Genomic DNA, 20,624 nt, shown 5'->3' on the forward strand with positions numbered 1-20,624 from the left:
GGCTGGGCTCACAATCTGAGCTCAACATTGTGAAAGGGGACAGAATTATGGCCGGGCCAGAAATCAGACAAAATGGTGGCGTGAGAATAGCCATCAAAGGCTGAGTAAAGTCAAAGTCAGTTACATGCTGATATGGTCAGAAATTCTGAGTAATACGAGAGAAAGTCATCAGGAAGGCTCTCTGAATTTGTCCTGGGACAACTCATTTCCCCTGTATGTCCTATTTGGCTTGAGTGCATGGGACCTGCTAGCAACAATCTCTTTGTTTAACTTGAGGTTCTTTGTGAGAACCATGTCTATAAAATGAGCAGACATTTCAAAACATGTTTAAAACTTCTAAGTTATAGAAGTCCTACTTGGAATTCAGATGCACAGATTTTGTGTGTTTAAGATGTTTGACCAAAGTAGAGTCCTAAACTAAATTCATGACACTAAACCACAATGTTGTCATCAGTAAAATAGGATGGTACAACATCGTATAAGCTCATAAGTCCATTCTGACATTATAAAATCTATGCCAGAAAATGAAAACAAAGGCATAATTGGAAAGTTATGATCTGCATCTTGGCTCTAGCTATAATGTGAAAGATAGGGCTCTACTGCAGTGAGGACTGTCCATTCTGGGGAGACTGACAGCTCTGGAACAGCATCTCTGGACAGGAGCAGCAGGTTACACTTGTCTAGGGCTCAACTATTTCCCCTTCACAACTCAACATACTTTCCTGCCTCTGTGTCATTGTTTTATAATTGCTTACTGTTACAGTAGAATTTTCAAGACAAAAAAAAGCAAACAAATACATTCAAAACAAGACGAATCTACAAACAAGACAAAAATATTATTAATTCAACCGAACTGTAACAATTGAAAACGATTCTAAAAGTAACATTCTATCAGTACATGAAGCTTATGAGTTTATCTTAATCACACCTGACAGAAATTAAACAGCCTTTTCTGAAAACAGCTTCCCAAAATAAACTCTAATTCTGCCAACTTGAACTCTTTATATATGTGGCTTGAAGTAATTTCAAAAGATATAATTATGAGACACTTCATCGAAATGTTATTCTTTATACTCTTGATATAAAGCGACAAAAGTTTTAAGGTAAAACTGTGCTCAACTGCTTAGGGTAGAAAGAAATTAGTGAAGCTGTTATAGAAAGTTTTTTATATAGTTTTTCAAATGCCTTTGTTTAAGGTTAATCAAAAAATTGCGTTTATGTCCATTTAAAAATTTTATTAGTTCTATAGTTATTCAGTTAAACAGAAAACAGATGATATTTTTGAAAAGCTTTAACAATGAAGAATCCATGTAAAAATGTATTCTAAAAAATTGATTTTCCTTTCACAGTATTAAAAATATCTTCTGATAGCTAAAAAATTATATTTGCCATAAAATCAATTTCAAAGAATAAAAAATCATTTGGAATTATTTAGGGTCAGATATACATATGTATGTATATATATGATTTTATATATTTATGATATATGTATATGTATATATATCAATATATACATATATATTTAATAAAGCAACTCTTTTATTTAAAGATCATTAACATGTGTTTTAAAATCTCTGAATACTCTGGAAGATTTTAAAAAACCATTTAAAGTAACTTGAAAGCTTTTGTTTAATATTCGATAATTTATTGAGGGAATGTTCTTTCTTTAATTTTGCTAAGAACTAAAGGGGGAAAAAAGACCAGAAAATCTCTCCAATATGGGCCACTAATTATCACGTAAATTTCACAGTAGGATAGTTACACCACAAAAGAGGATTGGTTATGACGAGTCTGTCTAACTTATTTTATTGATTTAGAGTCCGATTTTTATCATTAAGAATGAGACTCAGTCCCTTTATCTTATCCACGTTGCCTATGAAAACTTTTAATGTGTATTTGATCTTTAGAGAAAAAAAATGTAGGAAGGAAGTAGAATCTTTGCTAGTTACTAAATTTGTAATGACTAAGCCACTTCTTTATGCAATGTAGATAAATTCAACACTATTGTTAGGAACACTTTTGTGATGGGGAATACATACCTTAACAGACAAAGTGTTTGCCACTATCCCATCTACGATGCCTTCAGTAAATGGATCAAAATGCTTGTCAGGCCTCCTCATGAACTCTGGCTTCAATCTATAGCCACTCTTTCCGTTGTATTCATACATCCCCATATTTATTTGCATAGCCAGGTCTGAATATCAAAAACACAAGCCTTATTGTGAGTTTATCTATATTTGGGATAAGAAAGTAAGATCGTAAAGTAAAATTTATCACAGTCTACTTTTATGACTGTACTCCTTTAGAAGAGAGTTAGTTATTGTAGAAATGTAGACAACACAGATGAGAAAAAAATTTTACCTGTAATCCCCAAATCCAGAAATAATCACTGCCAACAGGGGGTGTACAGTCTGCTTTTCCACTTCAAATATATTTTGACATACAGTATGTTGATTTCATTTAACATTTATCTGGCTTAATTATAACAGCTTTCTCAAATTCCTTTGATTAAATATATTAGAATAATATATTTAGATATTATATTATATATTAAATATTATATTAATATATAATAGAATACATTATATTGTAATATATAATATACATATATAATGTATCTAATATCTAACATATAATTATATATAGTATATATAAAATATCTAATATATAACAGATCTAATATATTATATTAGATATATTATTCCAATATATTATTATATATTATATATTATATGTCTATATTATATATTATATATCTATATTACATATTATACCTATATACTATAGATATAATATATATTAGAATAATATTATAATTTATTCTAATATATTTATTAATACATTATTATATTCTAATATATTTATTAATATTATTCTATAATATATGTTATAATATAATAATTATATTATTCTAATACATCTAATATGTAATATATTAAATAGAGTATTCTAATACTTAAAGCGTATATTAGAATATAATGTATTTAATCAGTCCCCTTTTGGGCACATTTATGTTTTTTCTAATTTTTCACCCTTATAATATTTTGATAAACATCACTGTGGTGAAATCTTTGAAGCCATCATCAGTGATTTTCTTATAAGTGGAATTTCTGGGACAAATGATGTCCACATTGGAAAAGCTTTCTTTGATGCCTTGCTAAAATGCCCTTCCGAAAGCTTAAACCAGCTTATACTGCTAAGCCATGTTTTTGAGAATGGACTTCTCCATACCTCACTAAAAGAAGATTCTGTCATTCCTTTTCTTGGTTTTTAATTTGTACATAAAATTACTTTTTAAAAATTTGCACTTCTGTGATTACTTACAACGAATATCTAATTATACATAGACTCTTCCAGCAATCAAAGGTTACTGGTCAAAATTTTCCTCAGACTCAGTGCATCAAATGAATGTTCACACATATTGCAATCGATAGGGTGAAAAAATACATATTAAAGTTGTAAAGAATCTGGGAAGTTGTCAACTGTTCCACGTTATCTGCATCATGACTCATCTCTATGTGGATAATAAAGAGGTGATGATGGAATTATTCTAAAGTTTCATGTAACAAATCATTTTTAGAGCAGAAAAAAAAAGTGAAATTTTCTCTTACTAAACTATTATTTTATAAACATAACTATGATGCCAAAATTGGACAAAATTTCAAGAAAAATAATGGATTTATGACACTTGAAAAAATTAGCTTCAAAAGCCTGAAAATTACATTAGCAAGTCATATATTCTAAAAATAATATATAACAAATAAGTAGAGCCTACCTTGGGAACAAAAGGAAAATTATATAACAGGAAATGAGATCTATTAAGATAACTTATCACATTTACGTCTGAAAGATGAACATTTGAGCATCCCAATGGATGTCCAAGAGACACTTAATAACATTCAATACAAACTTCTAAAACATTAGTCAAATAGGACCCGTGTCCTTTAGTATGTTAAAGAATATCTGACTCAAAGACACAGCCAATATCTGACTTGATGATATCACAACAGTGAAATTTATATTAGGATCAGGTTGAAGAGAAAGATGCCCACTCTTAACTTAGATAGAAGACGTAAGACCTGGTGTTTGATAGATAAGGAGGTGACTATAGTTAACATTAATAGTTTGTACATTTGAAAATAGCTAGAAGAGAACAATTTGATTGTTTCTAATGTAAAGATAAATATGTCAGGTGATGGATATCCCAATTACTCTGATTTTATTATATAAATGTATCAAAGTATCATACGTACTGTAAACATTTGTACAGCTATTATGTATCAATAAAAAATAAATTGATTTTAAAAAGCCATAAATATCTAGCAAATTGCCCTTAATTGTGACTTAGAGCTTGACAGATACTTAATAAAAGGCATAATGTTGAACTTCCTACTGAAAAAAAAGGAAGATGCCCACTTGGAACCCTCATTTAATACCTTAGAATGGTCAGGCCAAAGCAATAAATAAGGCAGGAGGAGAAATGAGATATGATTAAATTACTGTCTTTGAGTGTCTAAAAATTCCAATGGAATGTACTGCAAAAAAATAGGCCATTATAAGAATTTAGGAAGATGACCATTTGTAAAATATAATAATTTATAAAATAAATAAACATACAAATATAAATATCCAGAAACAATCTGTTAAAAATATAATATAAATAAAAAGAAAGATTAAGTCTAAGAAAACTAGACCTCTGATGAAGACAAGTGATTTTGCTGAGGGACTAAATACAAAAAATTTTAAAGTAAAGAGAAAAGCATATTTCCTGTGACAGAAAAAGTAAAAATTAAAAAGGTGTCAGTTTTTGTCAGATAAATTTATAAATTCAATATGATTTTAAAAATAGTTTTCTTTTTTTAGTGGTCAAAGTAAACACAACACAGTTAGATTAAGTTTGTTTGAAATAAGAATTCCACTGGCAATGGCAAAAAAGGAATTGAAAATTAATGGTAGTAAAGGAGAATCACCACTTCCAGGTATTAATCCATATTATAAAATAGAGTAAAAAACAGTGAGTTATTGCATCCTGGAAGGCAGACAAATTTATTAATGGAAAAGATATAAAGGGAAAAAAATGGATCTGAATTAACAACCACAACGAAAAAGGCTGCATCTATTAACTTGTAATTCCAGGTCAGTGGGATGACTGTTCAGGATGAAAAAAAGGATTGATCTCACTTAGACTATGGACCAAAATTAAATTTTGATGGATGAAAAGGCTAAATAAAAAAGAAACCATGGGAAAAATGGGAGCATAAGCCTCTCATCCTGGGGTGAGAAGGCTGTAATCACACAAGTAAACCAAGAACTTTAATTAAACATTAATCAGCCTGACCTGATCCGATGAATTTGTCTGTTTCACAAAAGACATTATACCCTTTAAATAAAAAAGTGCTGTTATAAATCAACAAGAAAATTGGCGATAGTCCTGAATATGTAATTCATAAAAAGCAGAAATACAAAAACCAAGGAACATATTTTTAAAAGTTCAATTTCAATAATGATTCAAGAAATGAATTTAAAATAACAGTGAAACAACAGATTTTTGTCTGAAGTTAAATTACTATTATTATTATTTAATGATAATACTTAACCACCACAATGGCAAATGAGAGGCCACCTCATATTAAACTTTGCCGACAGTGGAGTAATGTAGCGCAACATTTTTTACAGACAATTTGGCAATATTCATAAAGGTAATTAAAACCTTCATGTCTTTTAACACTAGTAATTCTGTTTTTAAAATATTTCCCAAAAGAAATTTAGGGAATAGAAATAAGTTTTTAGTGAATTGTGAAATACGCTTAGTAGGAAGTTATTGAAATTCATGTCTGTGTATGGCACTTAAGTGAGTGTGTATTTATATATGTATATATGAATTATATATATGTATTTATTTTAAACGAGGAGTTACATAAAAAAGCATTTATATGTAGACAAAAAAGACATAGATTACAAAGCTAAAAGTCAACACTGTGGAATCTCTGGTTGGTAGCATTCCTGGCAGTTCATTTTTAAAATACTTACTGAATTTTCCATTATTTTCAAAATAAATATGTATTATTTTTAAAAGCATAAAAATTTTTGTTTGAAAAATAATGCAAAACCTGCAGAAATAAAGATCCATTTACAGAATAATTGAATAAAATGTCTTGATTTTCAAAATTCACTTTTTTTTATGCATGGATATTCCCTTCATTGAAATTTGCTTTTATTATTTTTTTCAATCAAGTCTGGCAATTTTCTCTCCCCCAATTATGTAAGAATGGTTTTTGGACACTTGGCAATGTGACTTTATAGCAGAATGGGAACAAGCATGTACTTACCCATTGTCTGGAAATTAAGTGCCACCATCTGACAACCTGCATTCCAGAAGAGCTGAGGCATATAGTTGGATGAATCCACACGTGTTCCTTTTGGATATATCCTGCTAAGCTGCATTTTGTTATATCTGGACCATCATGTTAAGTAGTGAATACAATTATAAAAATATTTAGTCAATAATAGTAACTAAGAAACTATCTTCCATCTTTCTCCATTTGGAAAATGAAGTAAATATTGATGATCTCATTGGGCTACTTTGGGATATTTAGTGTTAATTTTATGAAAGAAATTAAATAGCCTGCTTCATTTTAATTTAGTTCATGCATAATAGCAAAACTTTTTGTTGTCAGTAATATCAAATATGCAAAAAGCTTTCTAAACAAACATAATAAGTATGCTCTTATCACATAGGCATAGCATCACCTTTGCAGAGCCCCGTGGGTAAAAGTCAATGAGGCAGCAAAAAGTGGCTGAGCCAAAGTCAATGTGATTTTGTGGAGAGTATTAAGGATGGACTTAATGACTAAGGACACACAAGGAGGCTGGAATGTGTTAAATCATTTGAAAGAATGATATTGTGTTTGGCAGAAGTAGATAACATGCACTGTATAGCTATTTTTGAAATGCTGTCTGCTCATTTTATTAATTTTCTCTGGGAATGCTATTTGCCAAGACTGTGGTACTCTTTATAATTGATAACAAGGTCAATGTAGCATGGAAGTTTCTGATCTTGCTTCATATTTTGGTTCCTATCATCATCAGTTTTCCATCCTAAGAATCTTGTAGTTGTTGGACCACGCTATGTCTTTAAAACATGACTGACTAATTCCTATCACCAAGTTAGGTGAAGGTTGGTTAGGATTCTGAGCTAGGCAAAATGAAATTGAACCTCAACTCTCAACCTGGCTAGCTGAATAACCTTGGACAATGATTTTGTCTTTCTGTGCCTCAGTTTCCTCATCTATAAAATAGATTAAACAATTTCTACATCATAGGACTACTGTGAGGATTGAATGAGCTAAGACAAGGTCTCTCACACAGTCAGTAATGAATACTAACAATGATAATTTTCTAGCAGGACTTTATTTATGGAGTCAACATTTGCTTCTTCTTCCATTGATGAATTTTAAAGGTAACTTTATTCTAGGACTTACTACATGAAATTGAGCACTTTGTGATATTTAGTGTTAATTTTATGAAGGAAATTTAATAGCCTGCTTCACTTTATTTTAGTTCATGGATAATAGCAAAAATTTTTGTTGTCAGTAATATCAATAAATCCATTCTTAGTAATGTATATTCATATTTACAATGTCATCATCATCATCCTTACTATTTGGACATACAGTACATATAAGTATGTGAGATGCCAAGTCACGTATATATTTCTTTACATATATCTTACATACGTGTAAAGTATGCATACTCATGTTACACATGTTGTACCTAATCCAAAGAGCAAATCATAAAGATAGTATCATTACTTCTGTTTTATAGACAAGGAAAGTCTGGATTAAGCAAATTGCCAAAAGACACAGAGCTTGGTGGTGTGAAGGCAACCTTGAAATCTAGTCTTCCTTTATTCCAAGACCAGTTTTTTATTCCATAGGCCAGACTACCCTGCCCAGCATTGTATATGATACCTGAAACTATTTATCCGCCCCAGGCTATATACTTAAGCCATTTTATGCATCTTTCTCCTTATTAAAAAACCAAATGAACAAATAGCACAAGACTTCAGCAGTGTTTATTCTACAGTCATTCGTCAAATCAAGGATACTCTACAAATTCCACCGGAGACTTGGTGAGTTGTTCAAGTCCTTTGGTTTCCACGAAGGAAGACATTTCAAAACTTTTATTTCTTTCTGAGTTAAGCAACAACAAAACAAAAAAAGGGAAGGTGAGAAATACAATTCATTGTTATAAATTATAACTTATAAAAGAAATGGGTAAACGTTCAGTGAAGTTGAGAGCAAATAATCCTCAATGTAACTTTAATATTTAATTTTTTTTTCTAGTGCACTATTTACCTGTAACAAAAGCTGAGTCTTGTTAGTTGTCTTTTCTAGTGTTTGCTACTTGGGTCAGAGCTACTTATGCTTTTGTAATTTAGGGACACGAATGAATTTTAGATAAGTATAGTGTGGCAATAAAAAAATTTGTCAAAAGAGCAGGGACCCCGTGGGAATCTTTTGTTCTAAATTCACCCAGATTTTGTATATACAAAAAAGTATATACAAACTGATAAGGGCCAATGTGGGGTTTAACAAAAGAGACCACGGGAATGTTTGTGCTAGGTGCTATCTCCTTCACACCCACATTGTCACCTTATCAGTTTGTATATATTTTTTTGTTCAAATAACTAATATGACAGAATTATGGTCTTTGAAAACAGAAAGATCCTTGGAAATTTTCCAGTCTCATGGCTTCATTTTCATATTAGATACATGATATGGTTTGGCTGTGTCCCCACCCAAAATCTCATCTTGAATTGTAATACCCACAGTGTCAAGGGGATGTTATCAGGTGGGGGTAATTGAATTATGGGCGTGGTTCCCCCATGTTGTTCTCATGATAATGCATTAGTCTCATGAGAGCTGATGGTTTTATAAGCATCTGGCATTTCCCTTGTCTGTTCTCGTTCTCTCTCCTGCTGCCCTGTGAAGAGGTGCCTTCCACCATGATTGTTAAGTTTCCTGAGGTCTCCCTAGCCATGCGGAACTGTGAATCAATTAAACCTCTTTTCTTTACAAATTACCCAGTCTCAGATATTTCTTCATAGCAGCACGAAAACCAACTAATACAGTATGAAATAAAATGGAGACCAGAGAGGAGGATGTGCTAAACACAAGAGAAACATTTTGAAAGTGAAATTCAAGCCTCCAATTAGAGTGAGAGAAACAAAGTTTTCTTAGTTTAGAAAGACCAAGAGTCACTTTCTCTACCCTCGTGCCCACTAAAAACCAACTACTATGAGCAGTATTTTAGATAAGTATCGCACAGGGTGGTTATACAGCTCCAAATTTTTAAAACTGACTTATCTTTGAGATATTTTCCCTCTTTGACCTCTCTTTCAAAATTAAAACCTCGTTTTTCTTAATGATTTCCAGGCTTCTTTATCCATCTTCTCATCTTCTCCAATCCACTCTGAGGCAAACCTTGGCTTGTCTTATTTTGGTCCATCATAAATCTAGTTTTATACGACTTATTAAATTAAGCATAACTGTTAATTAAAATTAAGTCAACATTAATAGGTACTTGGTAAAATATGTTGAATATTCTTTTTTTAAGGTTATAAAATGATATTAAACACACGGAGAAAAGTGCCTGTTTGTGAGTCTAGCTGGTGCTGTTGTTTCCAGGTTTTGACGAATCTAAATATATCGGCTCTTTCTCACACTTGGCTACTTGTCTTGGAACTTTAACTAATGAGTTAGAGAAACTCATTTTACAGTCAATGAAATTACAGTGATATAAAAATAACTATGCAAGGATGTTTCAAATAAAACAACTTGTAGGAAATATCAGAAATTAGGACATTGAATTAAATGTTGAGAAATCATTATATATAAACTCTAGGAAGTTGAATTCTTTGTTGTAGAGATCTAGATTCCATATACCACTAAGTGAAGACTTTTTGTAAAATTATACAAATATAAACAAGTGTGTTTTGTAGAGGCTTGGATTTTAATACAGCTGCAAAGCCATCCTTGATTAGAAGCTAGTACATTTAGGCACCATTTCTGTTTTTAAGTGCACACCCTTATAAGCAGCTAGTAAGTTTCAAGGATTCCCTTAATCTGATAACATCTTACACTTCATGTAAATACAAGGGGCATTTTCATAAAAGAACCCTTTTGTCTGGGTAAAGATGGTATTTTTATTTGCATAAGTATGGATGTATGTTGAATAAAGGGAAAACACAACGTGATGTGAAGTTAATGCGTTTTATTCTAAACATACAAAATGTGCTGGACAAATGGAATATAGATAAACTGGTTCTATTTCTAATTATCAGGGTTCATCAAGTCTCTGCCTGCTTCCCTTCTGGGAAATAGGTAGTTTATTTCAATATTATCACTTATGTAATAGATGGATGTCACTGTGCGTTGCGAACAAAAAGCAAAGTACAATTCCCAATTGTACTTTCTCATATGGTTATTTTTATATATTACAATACATATATATTTATTATATATGTGTGTAAAGGTAACAAGACAGTCAAAATGTACATATATTTAAGACTTCAAAAGTATAAATAGCTCTATTAAGGGTAACATTCTTTGGTCCCATTACTCTGTATTTAAAATATAATCATTATATGCTACAAGAGGGGTTTTTCTCCAGGGAAAACTTACTTTTTGAAATTTCAAATGACTCAAACTTGACCGGCTGAATGTAGTTCACCAGGTTAGACATTTCTTCTGTGGCCATAGCCTCACTTCCAGCGGTCCCCTGGAAGGAGGAATAAAACAGAAAACATTTCCAGAGTCATCATTATATTATCAGTTATTTTCCTAGGAAAATGACGACAAGACTCAAGCATGCAGATAATCATCCCTCCCTTTCTGAAAATTACAAAAAGAAAAATCATTACAGGAGAAAGGCAACAGCAACACCTCATTTTATAAAAGTGAGGGAGGAAGGGATGTGGGAGGTTGAATGGTGGCTGGCAGCATGGCCCCAGCAGAATCAGTCCCTACCCCCTGCCCCCTCCTAGAAATGCCTGATCTTAGCCCCTCTGCAGGCCTCAGACTCAGATCCTGCAGTTTACTAAGGTGACTGGAATGCCCATCAAAGTTTGAGAAGTACTGAGCTATAGCTCATCTTCTATTGCAGGGGGTCCATAGGTATTGTCTAAGGTTAGTAATTTTTTTTTCTTAACTTTTATTTTAAGTTCAGGGGTACATGTGCAGGTTTTTTGTTTTTTTTTTTATATAGGTAAACTCATGTCACAGGGGTTTGTTGTCCAGATTATTTTGTCACCCAGGTATTAAGCCTGGCGTCCATTAGCTATTTTTCCTGATCCTCTCCCTCCTCCCACCTCCATCCTCAGTTAGGCCCCACGTCTGTGGTTCCCCTCTATGTGTCCATGTGTTCTCATCAGATTAGTAAATTAAGAATTCACTGCACAATAAGAAAATTATTAGGCAGGTGACCACCAAATGAACTGAAAATTGTTAATAATAATAAAAAAGGTTGCTTTGTGGAAATGGGCAGGGGTGGGTAAACAACTCCTGCTTTCCTTCATCAACACTCCTCCCTCCCTGCCTTCTTGGTTCCTGGTGTGTCTTAGACAAGCAGGGTAGTATAGTGCAGGGATTAATGGCTCGGGTTCCAGAGCCAGCCTGCCTGATTTTGAATCCCAAGTCCACTAGTTAGAAGCCGGGCAACCTGGGGCAACTTACTTAACTGCTCTGTGCCTCAGTTGACTCATTTGTAAAATCAGGATAAAATCAGTTCCTACAGCATATAGTGGTTTTGGATTAAAAAAAGTTAATTTATGTGAAGGAGCTTAGACCAGTACCTGGCAAGTGGTACAATCTTACGTTGCTTTTGCATTATTAGATATGGCATATTACTTTGATCGAGTTTTTAATGAAAAAGAAAACCAGTAATGCAGTGTTGGCACAAGTTGGCCCTCTGTAGAGTGATCTAATATTTTCTCACACTTTTAGAAGAGAGAATGCATGGAGATGAGTTTCTTTTAAAAATTCTGGGAGTAATATTTAGGTCAAATGTTAACTGGGAAATATTCATTTGAAAATGGACTATCCAATTAGTAAGAGAGTTTAAAAATTATTTAGAATCACTGATCAGAAATTATACATAATTGAAATCATTCTCAGGGACATATACTTTGCCAGACACGGTAAGTTGTTTTCTTCCTGGAAATTAAAAATTGACATTTGGTGGGGGAACATAATTAAATAAAACTTTAGACATTAAAAAATAATTCTAAGAGGAAGGACATGAAGAACAGCTTATTGTTTGTTTCATTTTTACTAAATTGTAGAGCTACGAGTGCTGAGACAGAACATATCTAACAAATTTGAAAGCAGATTCAATATAAACTTAAAAAGACGTATTTTTAAAGAGAGACAGTGTCCTGCTCTGTTATCTAAGCTGGAGCACAGTAGTGTGATCATAGCTCACTGCAGCCTCAAATTTTTGGACTCAAGCCGTCCTCCTCCCTCAGCCTTCCTAGTAGCTGGAACTACAGGTATACACCACTGCACCTGGATGTGTTTTATCTTTCATTTTAACTTGTTTTTAAAGGTATGAGGTCTCACTCTGTTGCCCAGATCGTTTCAGTATAAACTTTTGCTAAGACAAAATTCTAAAGTTCCGATTGACCTGCTTCTGATTCTCTTCTAGGTTCTGTGCAATTAATATTTTTGAGCTAATCAAGTTACTCGGGATGCCTAAGTTTATATAAATAGGTAGCTCTAGTGTTCCAAAATTATAACAGTGCAATGAATGTCACAGCTCTGAGCATTTTTCTACACCGCATATCTTCTGTGGTCTTTGGAACATTTCATAAGCCATTTAATTGCCTCAAAAATGGAAGCTGGCCATTGGAAGGCACAGATTTACTTTTTGCCACTAGATGGCAGAAAGTGACCATGAGACAGATCCAGAAGGGTAAAGGTTGGTGGAATGCCTTTGGGACCAGAAGCCCTAAGTACCCACCTCATCCATTGAAGATTTTTTACAGTCATCATCATCATCATCGTCGTCACTTTCCGTATCAGCTTCTCCTGTCAAATTTTAATCACAGATCATGATGTCAACATTTCAACATTTAGCTTTAAAGCACTTGTAACACATATTTTATCAAAAATTAATTACAGATTTCCTTGGAAGTTGGGCTTTCTGTTGGTTTAAAAAATTTTTTTTTCAGGGATTTAAACTTCATTCGTTATAGGAAATTATACTGACCTTTTGAATATAGATTTTTTTTTCCTAAACTGGATTTGTTCATAAATACCACTTAAATTTTTCAAAATTCTATTAAAAAATGCTTGTCTTAATATTTTTTCCCTATGTGTTTTTAAACACATGGCATTGAACACAGTTTGCCTTCTATTGTACGTGCATTCTATTTTGATATACAAACACTCTCTCAGGGTCTCTATGATCCCGAAAACAAATAAACTATCCCTCCTTCATCTTTCCCTTCTTTCCAAGCCCCAACTCGTCCATGCAATGCTTGGTCAGCACATAGCTCAGCTATCTTGTGTTGACATTTTCCCCAAGGCCAGAGAGGACCTTGCAGAAGTGAAAGAAGTTAAGAGCTGGGGCAGGAACTCTGGGGCTTTGGCAGCAAACTCACTACACAAAAATCGTGAAGGGCCAACTTTATCCTAATATTTGTCTGCAAGCTTATTTGATGGATGTATTGTCATCACAACAAAGCACGTATCGTAGAAAATGCTGATATTCTTTTTAAGAGGGCAGGATAACATGGGTGCGTCCTTAAATATCAGCATGACTGGAAATCTAACTCCATCAGAAATAATTCAGCTTCATATTTAGCCAATATACAGTAATTACAGCTACATATTTAGCCAATATACAAATAATTAAATAAATTGGGTTTCCCCTGAAGAATTAGTGGGTATTTCTGGTAGGTTAAATATTCATATCAGTATAAAGCATTGCATTCTTCCATAGCTATGGGCTTCAGTCAGACCCAGTAATATCCATTATATAAAAAAGATTTTCAAGTAAAAAGTCAACGAGGTTGTTCTACATTGTCCGAAAGTTCTAAATTGATTTAACCACTATCTTTCAGGGTTCACACAATGCAATAGCATGACGAGTCCAATAGATGGCAATAATAGTTCAACAATGAAGTAACTTGCACCCGCCCCCTCACCCCATCGCCCGCTGCCAGCCTTCTGAAAGTTAGCTGCCCTACTCGATCTATATATAAATGGAGACAGTACCACTGCACTGTCCTCTGAGAAGCTTATAAATGTTTTCACTTGGTTGACACAGTTCAATTACTGAATGACAGCAGTGAAAAAAGTATTGCTTAAAAATCTCCAGGGGAGAAAAGATTTCTGCGATCAACAAGGGTTATTATGTATTGGATTGTTTATTAAGGAAAACCACATACAACCACTTTATAACGCTGATATTGTATTAGTTAATAAGATGAATTGATTATATTTTGGTTATAAAACATGTCTTACTACTATATTAGAGACACATTCTTTTAGGGTATTGCCACTTAAGCATTTTTATAATGAAATTTATCCCAAGTTCTTATTACCTTTCTAAAAAAAATCAGAGAGGGGATTCTTTTAATTGAGTAATTTAAAAAAAAATTCTTTGGCAGAGCTTTCTACAAAATACTTCAGAGGACCCAACAATTCACAGTCATTTCAAATAGCCAATCAGGTCGTTCTTTAGTTTCTGTGGGAAAGAAAGAATTTGTCTCGCTTTACTGTAAAAAGCAGAAATCTGATATTTCTCTTGTAAATCTTTGGAGGGATGTTCGGGGAATATTGTTGAACTATAAAAGATATCTTACTTTACCCTACTTCGTTAGGACAAGTCTACTAGCAAAGGGCTGAATCCTGCAAGAGGCATCTGGCCTACAGGGGCCATGATAAGTCAACTAGCTTTGAAATACAATACCTTTCACGATTTTCAAGTTACTGAGTTCCCAATACTGTGAATATCTACAAACCAAATGGTAAATTAGCAATGTTCTTTATTCAGGGGCCTACCTACGTATTAAAATGTCCAAAAGTTTCCATTGATTGCATAAGAGACGACAGGGCTAGCTTAGGAAATCTACTGAATAACTAACAGATTGTTGCCCTTTCTCTGTATTAAGCAATAATGTTCACTGCCTATAAAAATCGTCATTTGTGTTATGCATCCTGTTAATAAGAGGAAGAGAACTGGTAGTGGGAAAGGCAGATGGTAAAAACACAAGCACCCACATGCAAAAGATGACAAGGTTTGCTTGCTAGCATTCAAGGGATAGAGTTGTGTTAGGAAATAGGTGTGAATGATAGGCCTGTTAATGATATTCACTTCCAAACTTCAAAGAGAACATTGTTACTGAGAACAAAAATTATTTTTGAAAAAATTTTGAAAGACCTGCACAATAATGATGAAAGTCCACATTCAAAAGCTACAGGACAAACCCTTTCAAAGAATTATATAATGTCTGTTGATAAAGATTTTAATCTAAACAAAGAAACAGGCAACTGAGACAGAAAAATAGAAGAAAAGATAAATCAGAGTCTTAGGCTACTTTTTTTTTTTTTTTAACCCTGATTGTCCTAGAGTTTATATTTTAATTATTTTAAAATCTTATAACTGATGCATAATAGGCATACAGAAAAGTACACATATTGTAAGTCCACATATTGCAAAGAATTTTCCCAAATAAACGTGTCTCAGTAAGTGATATCCAGATCAAGAAACAAAACATAACCAATCTCTAGAAGGCTCTTGGGCTCTCTTCTGGTTGCTTTCCCCCCAAGGGAACCCATTATCCTGACTTCTAATAGCATAAATTAGTTTTGTCTGTTTTTTGTATGTTATACAGGTTAAATTATACAGTATGTAGTTTTTTTGTACCTGACTTCCTTTGCTCAGCTTATGTTTATTTATAGTGATTCATCCGTAGTTTTCATTTAGCTAAAGATCATTCTCATTGCTGCATATTCTTCCTTTGTGTGAATATACCATAATTCATTTATCTGTTGTTGGGTATTTGGTTTCCAGTATCTGGCTATTCTGCTGCTTTAAGCAATTCTTGTACGTGTCTCTTAGTAAACCTAAATATACATCTTTGTCAAATATATACCTAGGAATGGAACTCCTGAGGTACAAGGACTGCATATATTCAGCTTTTACAGACACTGCTAAGTGGTTTTCCAAAGTGATTGCTCCTATGTTTAACTTATAACTGAAAAACTTCCTAGAGTCAAGCTTAAAGTTTCTTCCACTTAATCACTCTGCAATCAGGAGATATCTGTAATGCTTCAGATTGCCAAGCTTCTGACTGAACTTGGAAGATAAATTAGACTAAATGACAAATAATCCAAAGGAAATGAGTGACCACTGAATTCTTTTCTCATCCACCACAGAAATCTATTTCGACCTTAATTTAAAAGGGAAAGAAATGATATTAGGCATCCTCTAGGAGCTTCGAAAGATAATTTAAGCAATTTTGCCATGTCACAGATTTTAAAAAGCTCTTTAAAACATGAAAAAATTGAAATGCCCAGAACTCTTCAGCATATCGTCAATGACAATGCATCCAGTGCTCAGTTCTACAGTTACTATTTCCCATTATGAAGCTTAAAGTCACATGGTCACTCTGAAGACTATTTGGCTTACATGGTAGCCAGAATAATGACCTCCTAGGGACGTCTCTGCTCCATGCATATGTTAGCTTGCATGACAAAAGGGACATTGCAGGTGAGATGGAGTTAAAGACCTTGACATGGGTGCAATTATTCTGGATTATCTGGATGGACTTGAGTTCTTGCCAGCAGAGGACATTTCCTGCCTGTGGTCAGAGGGAGATGTGACCACAAAAGAAAGGTTAGTGAAATGCAGCCTTGCTGGCTTTGAAGCTGGAGGAAGGAGCCCCAAGCCAACGAATGTGGGTGGCCCCTAGAAGCTGGAAAAAGCAAGGAAACAGCTTCTCCCTTAGCGCCTCCAGGAAGAAACACAGCCCCGCTGACACCTGGAGTGTAGCCCAGTGAAACCCAGGGGGCTTCCTGACTTATAGGACTAGAGGATAATGCATTTGTGTTGGTTTAAGCCACTACGTTGGTAGCAGCGAGAGAAAACCAGTAGTTTAAAACTGTTTAGAAATAGGAATGTTCAAAGTCCTTCAAAGCTAATTTCAGAGCAGCAAATTCTTTTTCTTTTTTTTTTTTTTTTTTGAGATGGAGTCTCGCTCTGTCACTAGGCTGGAGCGCAGTGGCTAGATCTTGTCTTACTGCAACATCTGCCTCTCAGGTTCAAGTGATTCTCCTGCTTCAGCCTCCTGAGTAGCTGGGACTATAGGCACATGCCACTACGCCCAGCTACTTTTTGTATTTTTGCAAAGAGACAGGGTTTCACCATGTTGGCCACCAAAGAAATGGGGTTTCACCATGTTGGCCACCAAAGAGATGGGGTTTCACTATGTTGGCCAGGATGGTCTCGAATTCCTGACCTTGTGATCTACCTGCCTTGGCCTCCCAAAGTACTGGAATTATAGGCATGAGCCACCGCGCACAGCCCAGAGCAGCAATTCTTAAACCAACACAGAACATGAAGGGGAGAGCCCACCAGCCCCTCACCGGCTCCTGGGGATGAAGGCTCGAACATGCTGGAGGAGTCGCTGCAGGTGTTGGAGGCTTGTTCTGAGAGCTTCTTTTTGCCACTTCCTTCTGATGACTTGTGTGATTTCTTCTTATTTTTCACCAAAATTTTATACATTAAATCCATAGGGCTTGGAAGAGGAACTCCAGATTCCAGCTAGTAGAAATGAAAGGCATACTCTTTAAAACTACTGCTCCCTTTCAGATCCCCTCCCCAGATCCCCTGTTCAGCTTTGTATGCCGAATGTCTAGACTGTTCTTCCCCACCTTCAACACTGCTCATTAAACTCTTAGTGTATCCTGCACGGGGGCTAATTTTTTTTTTTTTTTTGTTACATCAAAGATATATTTTCATTACTATACTTTTTTTTTGCAACATATTCTACATGAATAAGACCATAGAAATATACTGGTAGATTTGATGTACTAAATCTGAACATTTATGAATTTTCCAATGGACCATAGAAACCCAATCATCTTGATTTAGGACAGGTAAGAAGGCCCTGGCCTGAACTTTCGAAGGAGGGAAGCCAGGCATCTGCCAGGAGGAGTTGGTAAAGACGGGCAGAAGCTTCCAGGTAAGCCAATGAAATCATTTTTTCAGATGCCCCTTAAAATCGGCAAAATCCCTATCCTGATACTAGGTAGTTTAGCTGCACATGTCCCTGGCATCAGCAGAAGAGGACGAGGTGGCTTCAGATTTCCTCCCAGCCCTAAGGTTCAAGGTACCATATTTGCAAGCCTTATTTTTACTGCTTCAAGTTTGTACATCTAATGGGAAAATCAATTTCCCATGAGAGGGTCATTAGATATTATATCAGAAAGCATGTGTGCAAGCCACAAGATAGGTTACTTTGAGAAAATCTATAGAATGCCTAAGTTGGTCCTCTATTCTTGGCTTGCAATGAGTGTAGGGACTGGTATAAACTCGCTTAAAAATGCATGGAGATCGGGCAAAAGGGTGCAGGAAGGAAAATGTTACTTTAGGATATTTCTGCTGCTTTCCTTCCTAAAGCAGAGATATCATCACGGCAATGGGCGACCTGAGTTGTGCCACACCGAAAGGTGCATGCAAGGAAATAGAAAGCAGCCAGCAGGGACAGGCCAAGAAGACATTGTGCCACCTGCAGTGTCCTGTTTTGCCAACCCACTCATCTCAAAGGGGTGTGATGAGGTTCCTTGGGAATGAGCAGAGGCCTGTCCTCTTGGACTGTCTCTATGGGCTGATTGTAATTGTTGGGAAATCTGCACTCTTGATTGAGTTTCATCAGGCAGCCAGTGAGAGAGAAGAGTGTGGGAAGAGGAAGAGAGCAGAGGCACTTCCTGTACCCTTTGTGGGGCCCATTGCTGGTATCCTCCTTGTCAAAGATTTCATCATCAACTGCATTAATCTTACCAAGAAACATAAACATGAAAAGGAAGTAAGTTTTCCCTCAACCTTGTTCATCAATAATGCACACATTCCTTCAAAGACAAACATCAAAACTGCTTACTGGATATTTTTCCAGGGGCTCCATGAGAAGGGCATCCCCAAAGATCAGTCGGCAGTACTCCGCCATCTTGGCTTGCTGCTTTGGGCTAAGGGAGAACAAGAACAGAAGAAGGAAAGCAGGAAGGCTTATCCAAAGAGCCTGAACAGGATTGCTTTTTGTTATTAACTACAGAAAGAAGTGATTCTCTAATCCCACCCGTCAGGATTGGTTTTTATCATCCTAGATATTTATCCTAACTTACGTGAATTTGAATAACATACACAAGTGGACAGTGAAAGCACTGACGTGTGAGGTGGTTCCCAGGGCAGACCCTTATAGATGCAGGTGGAGGGGACAGCAGGTCATTTGCTGTCACTGGAGCCTTGAAATTCCCAGAGTTAGAGGCTCAGTCCCTTTTGTTTAACTCACTGATTCCAAGTCAATTGCAAGACACTTGGAGAAAGAACCCTTTCATATTTCTCTGTAAATTCTCAAGTGAAATTTGTAAACCACTGCTGCAAAAGAGTGTTTATGAGGAGATGAAAGAGGATAGATAAGGAAGGATGGCAGGGAGGGAGCTGAGTAGGGAAAGAGAGACAATGGAGAGAGAAAAAGAGAGGGAGAGAATCTCAAAATGTAGAAAAGGGCAGACAGGCAAACAAACAGTGTGTCACTTGGGGAGGGGGTCCTGGAGGAAAGATAAAAGTAGCAGGCACCTCGGGGAAAGTTGTGTGCAACTCTTATGTACATAATAGAAAAGCAAAGGTGGTATCATTCTGAATATGTTGCCAGTAGGGACCTGGTATAATGGAAAAAGGCTGGCACTGCAGGGTTTGCTGAGCTGAGCTCCAAAGTCTGAACCACTCTGGGTCTACATAATGAGGAGAATAATAACTGTTCTTGGAAAGGGACAGAGGATGCTGAGAAGATGAAATGAAGTAATGGATGCAAACGTCTTTGAAACATTAAAAGAGCAGGGCAAATGTAAGATGATTCCACTGTTACAAGGCGGCGTCCGCCAGCTAGACTAGACAAATCCTATGCCCAGTAACTTGTAAACACAGCTGATATAGGGGAACATTCATATTCTTTCAATGCTACTGCTGCCCCTGACCTTTCAAAAAGCAATAATTATTTTCCTCACTTCGTGGAATGTTAAATATCATTATAAAGGTATCCAATTCCTTTAGGTTTTATGGATTTTGAATTTGATCTACAGTCTGTCGAACTTGATTTCCAATAGTTATCTCTACATGCTGCAATGATAATACATTTTAGCAGAATTGTGACTGTACTAAGAATAAGTAACAGCGATGAAAAGCCTTCTTGATGAAAATTCAAATTGACCATAAAATGTAATTCTTATTTTCATTCCCTTTTCCATGAATGTTTAAGCCTGGATCATGAGCTGTTCTTTTTTTTTTTTTTTTTCCCCCATGGGGTTAGGGGGGGTGGTATTGAGGGTCCAATCATATTG

The 20,624-nt window shown here is 35.1% G+C and overlaps 1 protein-coding gene across 1 annotated transcript in view; it reads right to left on the bottom strand.

Moving 5' to 3' along the window:
- Nucleotides 1-20,624, bottom strand: part of PLCB1 (phospholipase C, beta 1 (phosphoinositide-specific)) — a 671,021-nt gene that overhangs the window by 65,778 nt on the left and 584,619 nt on the right. The window contains exons 13-19 of the mRNA XM_011941002.1: nucleotides 19,169-19,253; nucleotides 17,655-17,832; nucleotides 13,021-13,088; nucleotides 10,686-10,782; nucleotides 8,108-8,192; nucleotides 6,330-6,454; nucleotides 2,040-2,194 (exon numbers count right to left, since the gene is read on the bottom strand). Of these exons, the coding sequence (XP_011796392.1) occupies nucleotides 2,040-2,194; nucleotides 6,330-6,454; nucleotides 8,108-8,192; nucleotides 10,686-10,782; nucleotides 13,021-13,088; nucleotides 17,655-17,832; nucleotides 19,169-19,253 (793 nt within the window). The remainder of the gene's footprint in view (nucleotides 1-2,039; nucleotides 2,195-6,329; nucleotides 6,455-8,107; nucleotides 8,193-10,685; nucleotides 10,783-13,020; nucleotides 13,089-17,654; nucleotides 17,833-19,168; nucleotides 19,254-20,624) is intronic.

This window comes from Colobus angolensis, unplaced genomic scaffold (assembly GCF_000951035.1).
Source record: "Colobus angolensis palliatus isolate OR3802 unplaced genomic scaffold, Cang.pa_1.0 Scaffold197, whole genome shotgun sequence".
NCBI lineage: Eukaryota > Metazoa > Chordata > Mammalia > Primates > Cercopithecidae > Colobus > Colobus angolensis.